At 37.1% G+C, this 9434-nt stretch overlaps 1 protein-coding gene across 1 annotated transcript in view; it reads left to right on the top strand.

Annotated features, from left to right (window-relative positions):
- The first annotated feature begins 2939 nt into the window (after positions 1 to 2939).
- Positions 2940 to 9434, top strand: part of LOC106869821 (selenoprotein N-like) — a 26600-nt gene continuing 20105 nt past the window's right edge. Inside the window, exon 1 of the mRNA XM_014915711.2 lies at positions 2940 to 3725. Within this exon, the coding sequence (XP_014771197.1) occupies positions 3192 to 3725 (534 nt within the window). The 5' untranslated portion in view covers positions 2940 to 3191. The remainder of the gene's footprint in view (positions 3726 to 9434) is intronic.

Here is a 9434-nt window from a genome sequence, read left to right as displayed (position 1 = left end):
TATATGTAGTGAAACTACCTATCGCCATTATATACAAAACCATCTATCGCCATTATATTCAAACAGACCATCTTCTCTCACTATAAATATGACAGACGCGAGCGTAGTAGAAAACATCTCTTTCCCTGTTATCACCTGACTGATTATTATTTGAAGCGGCAACTGCTTCGTACTGTTCCCGCCACAACGCAAACTGACCAACCACAGCCCTTAATAAGGTCACGTGATAGTGTGTTTCTAATACTCCATCGAAGCCTACTTTCAGCTATAAATAGACTGCTAGATACCCAGCAAATTCGTCTCGGTTCAGATCTCTTAGAGACCTGTTCCGTGTACCACACAGAGCAGCAGCAGTTCCAGAGACTATATCAACAGCATCTCCAACGACGACTACCAGCATCGCCGCCACCAGTCAACACGACACTACGACTACCACCATCGTCGCCGCCAGCGTCAACACCACTTCAACTACGAACTACAAGATTCGCCACCGACGTCGCCAACATGATTTCTATACGTACACCAGCTAAACCAAACAACCGCGGCACTTCTCTCTTCGATTCTGTTTGTGTGATTCATCTTCACCGCGATAAATAATAGACAAGAGCCCAGCTTGCGATGAACGTCTGTACTCAAGAACCCGGCTCGGCATGGAAGCCCTAACATCACGACGAGTGATCGCTCTGCCCCACACGCCTCAACTTCTTACATACAGACTGTTACTATTGTGTACTCTAAGAACTGGCAAATTCTTATATGTGTTACGGACTCTTTTTCTATTTGCTGTATCTCACGCATACACATACATGTATCACTTACACACACTCTTTTCTTTACACGACGGCCTGTCTTTTATTGTGTTTTCATTATGTCGCATACACTCACACACAGACATACATTTTAATGCTACAATAAATATTACGGTTATTCATCTTTATTGGTTGTGTTCTATCGTCTTCCTTTACTGGCATTTATGAATTCACTATGTTATCGAAGTATAACATATTTATATCATTTGATATATTTTGTGTTCGACCGTGTGACGCGTTTAATAAAAGGAGCCCTGTTTTTCCATTATTCACCATTTCTCCTTTTGGGTTTGCACGGTCGTTCTTACACGCACACACACACACACATATATATATAAATTTATATATATATTAATGTTATCTCGGTTTAAAAAAACTTTGACAATGTAAATATGTTAATAGTTACCATGGGTAGCAAAAATCACACACACGCAAAAAAAAAAACAGGATATCACACCCGTTTTATAGGTAGAAATCTCAAGTTAAAGTGATGCATTTTGAGTAGATATGAAGAATAATAATAAATGGAGCAAAACGCATATAAGCAAAAGTTCCTTTAATTCCTACATATGTTTCAAAATATATGTGCACTCTACTCCAAAGAAGTAAGAGGTGCTGGAATTGCACATATATTCATCGTCAGGGAACCAACATACAGAAGCAAGACAAATACGAAATGATAAGGTTACGTACGAGTTATAATATTATACGGCTAAGTAACGGTCACTTACGAAATTTTGTCAAAAATGTTGAAAGTAAACTGTTCAGCATGAGAAATTACACCACTATACGAAGTTTCAAACTGTTTAGTTAAAAAAAAGTAATTAACAAATCTGTGAGCGAAACTGGACAGATTCTCAATTTGTTCGACCAACAGCGGTGCTCCAGCATGGCCGCAATTTAATGACTGAAACAAGTAAAACAAGAAAAAAATTATGCCATTTTAATCCCGCGCAAGGCCGGGTGTCTCTGCTAGTGATATGTATATATAATTATGATATATTGTTACACCATTCTCTCACTCTCTCTCTTTCATTATATATCATCATCATCATTCAAAGTTTGAGTAAATCTCGTCACCCACTCACTCACTCTTTCTTTCTCTCTCTCTGTCTTTGTCTCACTCACTCTCTCTCACTCCTCCCTCCCTCTCTCCCCTCTGTCTTTGTCTCACTCTCTCACTCCTCCCTCCCTCCCTCTTCCCCTTTCTCTTCACACAAAAATTAAACTCATTGTTTTTGCTATTTTTGTTATTTTTATTTTACTTTATTATTTTAACTTACTTCTCCTACATGTTAGTTTCCTAATATTTGGTCTCTCTGATGAAGCTTTGAGGCTCAACCATTGTCCAATGTTTGGTCAGCCTTTGTGAGGTCCCTCTATATCACTGGCGTGATGTGGAAAACTTGGAAGATTGGGCACTTAGTATTTGTACATTCATTTATTCGGATCCCTAAATCCAGCCTCAGCTGTGAACTTGGAACCTAGAGGACGACCAACTATAACACTGAGTCAGCGTACCTATTGGTGTAGATCACAAGTGAACTAAACTTCTCATTATCTATCTGTCTATCTATATATATTATAAATAAATCTCAGGGTAACAAAAAAATTTTAGAAATTCTTTTTGCTTCCAGTGGTCTAACGAGAAAAAAAAAACTAGTCAATAGACTATATATTATTCATATAAATACATACAGTGTACACTGTATATATAAAGTATATATATATATATATATATATATATTTAAGTGCATACATACTTCGTTACGTATACATAAATGACCAACCACATAAACAAATCAGAGGAGGCCTGTACGTGGACGCTCGATCTACTAGAAATAGCAGCTAAATCTCCTAACTAGCAACGTACCGCCTAGATGATGTAGTTCAGGGTGCATTGTTTCTGGGAAAGAGATGGAATAGTCACAGCTAGAAGGCTTTCGATCATAAGTCTGCTCGATCAGAGATCTATTTGGCCTTAGTAACGACATATCACATAAAGAGAAGTAAACCAAAATTTTGTTGTTAGAGTTATTTGCCCATTACATTTGCCATAACATAGAGAGAGGAAATGATAAATATCATTTCCTCTCTCTATGTTAACATTCATTCTCTCTAACACTCATCTTCTACCTCTTCTTTAGGTTTATCCTTTTCTTTTCTCTTGTTTTCTCACTCACTCTGTTTTCCTTTCCCCCTTCTCTCTCCCGACTGTCTCCGCCCCCACTTTAACTTCCACTGTATCTTCCTAGTCACCGTTTATTTGTTTATTTATTTCTAATTATTATGCTGTTATTTCGCAGTGTTACAAATTCCGATACTTAGCGTGAGTATATAATGTAAGAGGTGCGCCTGTTAACTGCATTAGCGAAGTTAACGATGGCCAGTACGACGGGGCCTTCTGGTTCCGTCGTTACTCGGTCTCCTGCCAAGTCAGGTAATAAGTCGATTCCATCGAGTCCCAAATATTCTGAATCAAGGAACCGACAGAAAAACAAGAGTTCACCGAAGAAATCAAACGAAGCTGCTTCGTCTTCTTATCGGAATTCCGATAACTTTTCTAGAGATGTAAATACCAACTCGAGTTCGAACCGCAACGATGTCACAAAAGGCCAACGAATGCAAAATAAAAAAGGCAAAAAGACTGGCGATTCAAAAATAAAAATGAAATTTTTTAACTGCATGAAATATATGAAATCCTGGTTGTTTTGGTTTAGCATCATTGTTGCTGTAGTTGCTATTTTGTACAAGAAATCAATTGACAAATTGAACTACGAAAATGCCAAGCAAGAACTTCTGGCCAGCGTAGGAGAGGCGGGACTGAAGTTGTTCGACCAATATGACTTGGACGAAGACGGTTATTTGTCTTTAAATGAATTTATTCCGATTACCCACAGATTAATTGACGTCAGGGTAAGTAGAATATTATACTCTTCCTATACATCACGTATACTTAATGCACCCCCCAGTAGACACACACACACTATCTCATTCAAACAACATGGCTCGGCACGATAGAACTTTAACGACGAATCTAAGCAAGACATTTAGATATTTAATCAACTGCCGGTAATAATGATGTCTTCTCAAATATCCAAGGTTGATAAAAGTTGTACTTATCTCTAAATTCAGTAGCATTATTAAATGTGATAGTAATCTCTTAATCATTAGGTTGTGGGTTATATATAAAAAGCCTTAGCATCAAACAGAATGTTTTACGGTACTTTTTCTGGATCTTTACAGTCTGAGTTCAAATCACGTCTAGCTCAACTTTTCTTTTCTTTTTTTTTTAGGGTCGATAAAATAAATAACGTTCAAATACTGGGAACAATATAATCGACTACCACCCTCCTATAATTTCTAGTTTGTGCCTATATTAGATTTTTTAACCTTGTAGTTTACCTGTGTGTATGTGTGTACACACACACACACATATATGACGGTGATGTTTAACTGAAACTTATTTCAAATTTGATCTGAGGATTAAAACAACAGAAATATGAGTGTTAACTCTGAAACTGTTGTGAGATTAAGGGGCATAGATATGTGTTCAAATCTTAATACAGATCACGTTTGCTGGTGTTTATTCTGAGCTCAGCACTTATCCAGTTGACTTAGAGTCATAGACATTTCAGCTATGAACATACCATCTAGTTTTCAGGCGTAGCTTACCTTGGAATACTCTCCTTGATGTATTGTTACTTTTTTTCAAGATAGTGTAGTGTGAAGAAAATTTGGCTGCTAGTTCTAGCAGTTCCAGCGACCATGTATAATCTTTTTTTACTGCTTTACTAGTGATAGATATATCATGAAAGACTTTCCAGCCATGATGACTGTGTGTGGCTAGCAGTAAAAAAAATCCTTAGTTCACCCTATCCAATGTGTGTGTGTATTTTTAGATTATAGGAAGGTGGTTATACAGTATTAGGTGTACACCCGCTTTCCTATATTAAATTCTAAATAACAATGTAACGCAGAACTCCGAACTATCAACACAACAATATTTATTTATGGAGGGAAATAGGCAGCTTTAATCTTGGTTGCTGAGACTCTTTCTGTGAGAGAGCATGGTTGCTGAGACGTTGGAATGTTGATGTGGGCGGTCCCCAGAGTTGGAATGATGGAGAGACAGCTTGACACGTCCATGCTCATAGCCGCCTGGCCGGGAAAAGAGAAAGAATCAGGGCGCCAAACTTGGATATTGATGACTATGCATGCGCACGAGACAAGGCGTTACTACAAGATGATCAGTTGAAGGATCTTGCCTTGCAAATTATTTGGTGACCTTGCTAGTGCTACCTAAAAAGCATCATGTAAATAGCACCATTTGAGTGTGATCGTTACCAGTGTCGCCTTACTGGCACTTGTGCCGGTGGCATGTGAAAAAACATTCTAGTGAGGCTGTTTCCAGTGCCGCTGGACTGGCTCCTGTGCAGGTGACACGTAAAAAACACCATTTTGAGTGTGGCCGTTGCCTGACTAGCCCTCGTGCCAGTGGCACGTAAAAGCACCCACTACACTCTTGGAGTGGTTGGTGTTAGGAAGGGCATCCAGCTGTAGAAACTCTGCCAGATCAGATTGGAGCCTGGTGTAGCCATCTGGTTTCACCGACCCTCATTCAAATCGTCCAACCCATGCTAGCATGGAAAGCGGACGTTAAACGATGATGATGATTAAATATTTCAAAGGAATCATGGCTGATTAAATTCGCCTTAATACTTCAAAAAAAGAATATTTTTTGGTTTATTCAGAGGAAATGAACATGTAGCAGCCATGAATATTTTGTGGCATTTATCCACTTCCAAGACTTCTGGAGGGAGGGGATGAAGAACTATACCTCTTAGATTATCCTTTGACTTGCTGGAGCCCTGAACCAAATATTTGCAATCAGGTGGAAATCCGTTTAGTGGTGTTAAACTGGTTGATGGATTAAATCGATTGAATTACACTTATTTTATGGAGCCTATGAAAACAAGGCAAAACTGATTTCTGTGATTTAAATTCAAACTTTAGCCCTTTAGTATTTAAATCAGTTATATCCATCTCAAATATTCTACCTGTTTTATGTTCAAACTAGTCATGTCAGGCTTCTCACACTTACTCTACAATGTCATTGTAAAAATAAACAACCACATCATCAAAATCTTGAAGCTACAAGATGATGCATGATTAATCCAAAACAGTGTGAATAAATAAACATTACATTTGACAGAGGAATCTGAATGCTAAAGGGTTAAAGTGATGTAACTAAATACCTCAAGGCATTTTGTCCAGGTCTCTACTGGTTCTTTCAGCTACTGCCAACAATATCTTAATATTATTCCTCACCCCACCATTTGTAGAAATCCATTGTTGCAGTTCTAAACAATGTTTCTGTTCCTGTAGTGATAACATAGTGGGAAAAAAGTCTTATTGTAAATGTGACTTTTATTCATTCTATTGTGTATATATTTAGGAGTTGCCTTAGGTTTTAGGAAAATTATAGAGGGTGTGTAATTTTTGGTGTTGTTTGTTAATAATGAATAGTGACTGTTTTAGGTAGCTGAGAAGGAAAACAAGTTATTTTAAAAAGAAAGTAGGGCGTTTCTTTGTTTTTTTCTGTATAGGTGAAAGAGGCTTGGAACATGTACGAAAGCTTGTGTGTGAGTGTGTGTGTGTGTGTGAGTGTGTGTGTGTGTGGTGCTGTGCATGCAGGCATACATACACTTGTAATGTATGAATATATTCCTACTTGAATATACTCACACAAATAAAAGAAACTGACAGTTTTGAATAGCAGCTAATTCTCCCTCAAATCACACTTTATCATCTGAAAAGAAAATGAAGTAGCTATGGTTGGAAAGCCTTGATTGTAGATCTACTGATTCACAGCTGACTTGATGCTAACAGCAACAAACAAAATATGTTAATGTGTATTGTAAATTTGAACACCACATTATTTAATCTGATAATTATTAGGATTATTATGAGATGGCAGGGTTGTTAGATCATCTGATATTTAGTTATGCCCCTTCTCTTTTGAGTTCAACTCCAGCCTAGTTTGACTTTACCTTCATCCTTTCATCTAAAGTTTGAATTAAGTAAAAGAGGCAGATATGAATAGCCTCATGCCTAATTTACAAATTTCTTCTAAATCCATTAGTTCATTAACACTAGTGGGATTGTGAAGATCTTGAAACGGACAAATTTTAGGAACACCATTGTTTCAAACTAAACATAAAGGACAAATAAATAAATATAAAAAATCCTTGATAAAAAAAAATCAAACTTGAATACAGTCATGTCTGTAATACATGCACATGCATATATATGTGCATATGCTTTATATACATACATGTCTATGTATGAATGTGTGTGTGTGTATGTATATATAATACATATATCATCATCATCATCATCATCATTTAGCATCCACTGTCCACGCTAGCATGGGTTGGACTATTTGACCAGGGCTGGCAAGCTGAGGGGCTGCACCAGACTCTAGTCTGATTTGGCATGGTTTATATGGCTGGATGTTCTTCCTAATGCCAATCACTCTGAGAGTTTAACGGGTGCTTTTATGTGCCGCCAGCATGGGTGCCATTTGTGCGACACTGGTATCTGCCATGACTGCAATTTCACTTAGCTTGATGGGTCTTCTTCTCAAGCACAACATAATGCCAAAGGTCTCAGTCGTTGCCTCCTTAAGGCACAACACTTGAAAGGAGTTTTTCATGTACCACCAGCATCTGCTAATTTGCCTCCATGTAACCCAACACTCAAAAGATCCAATTATGATCCACTGGCACAGTTGCCAGTTACGTGACACCAGCATCAGCCAGGACTATGATTTCCCATGGCTTGACAGGTCTCCTCAAGCAGAGCATATCACTAAAGGTTTCGGTCACTAGTCATTGCCTCTGTGAGGCCCAAAGTTCAAAGATCATGCTTCACCACCTCGTCACGTGTCTACCTCTACTACAGATTTCTTCCACAGTTAGAGATCAGCACTTCTTTACACAGCTGTCCTTGTCCATATGCTACTGAAGGGTTTTGGGAGTAGATTATGGATAAAGATTACAAAATATAATTGTTTTACATGAAAGCAAAATTTCTTGTCAGAAACAGCCACATAAATGGTGTAAGGAAATTGAAGGAAGAGGTTGAAACTTCCCCTCTGCAAGTTTATTTTACTCAACAACAAAAGGAGCTATTTTTTTTATTAGAGAGAAGTATGATTGGTATGTTCAAAAATGGCAATATAATACCTACTTGAAAAAGTAGAGTTAAAGAAATGTATTTGCTATGTGCTTACAGAGTACGACCACTCTGCAATTGACTTCAGGTAACGAAAAATGAAGACCTGAAGAGTTTGACTTCAGTTAACGAATACTGCTTTGAATCTTTAGCAGTTCACAGTGAAAAGATGTCACGTTTGAAATATCATAATGGATGGGTAAATAAGCATCCTTAAAGTGAAACAACGCATTGGTAGATAAACAAAGGTATCAACAAATAGAATAGAGGGAAGGGAACATCACCTTTCAAGTAACTCAAAATAGGTAAAAGTAAGCTTGCTGAAGTTTAATGCAGTTTAAATATGGAGATTAATATTGTTTGGTATTGGACATTCATCATGTACAATGTTCCTAGTCACCGTCACAGGTGGACAGTCGAAATAAATAAATAGACAAAATCCTTTCACTTTTATAATATTCTCTAACCAAGTAATAATGCACAATTACAACATAAAAATAAATGATAAATAAAAGAAAATGTGAAAAACCACTAAAAAATATTCTCTCATGCCAATATACAACCATATAGATTAAAAAAGTATGGAAGACCCTACATACAAAAAAACTATGTACATACAACAAATTAGAGAAAAACCCATGTAAACCACCATTTTTCCTGGTTTGTCCATTTATGCAGGAGTTCTGGGCAAAATGTTGTAGTACATGACCATCCTTGGGACATAAGTAATGTGCATGTAAAATTTGGTGAAAATCAGTTGAGAACTGTGGAAATGTATGCATTAGTCAATATACACATACTGTGATTTGTATGTACTAGATAATAGACTGGATGGGTATTGTCATACTTGGAAATAGATAGGGGTTAACATAAGGAAGAGTATCTGGCTGTAGAAAACTCTACCTCAATGTATTCTCATCTGATCCATGCCAAGCATGGAAAAGTAAACAACAAAACAGTAATGATAATAATGATTGTTTTGTGTGTGTGTGTTAGTACTATGATATTTAATTCAGTGTGCATAATAGAATCTAATTATAAACAAATGAGATAAAGAAAGGACTATATCAATGAATAACACTATTTTAATTATTCCAGCATGTTTGTGGAACTTTGTACCTAGCTATGTAGTGAAGAGAAACTCTCTCAACAGGCATACAATATTGTACACGAGTTGGCATTAAAAAAAATGAGTATATTTACATAGGCATGGTTGTGTGGTTCTGTAGCTTGTTTCCCAACAATGTGGTCTTAAGATCAGTCCCACACTGTGGCACCTTGGGCTAGTATCTTCTATAGCTGTAGGCCAACCAAAGCCTTGTAAATGGATTTGGTAGATGGAAACTGAAAGAAACCCATATATATATATATATATATATATATATA

Source organism: Octopus bimaculoides, chromosome 6 (assembly GCF_001194135.2).
Source record: "Octopus bimaculoides isolate UCB-OBI-ISO-001 chromosome 6, ASM119413v2, whole genome shotgun sequence".
NCBI classification, from domain to species: Eukaryota; Metazoa; Mollusca; class Cephalopoda; order Octopoda; family Octopodidae; genus Octopus; species Octopus bimaculoides.
Note: the sequence above shows the minus strand (reverse complement) of the source record. Positions and strands in the feature narration are given on the sequence as shown.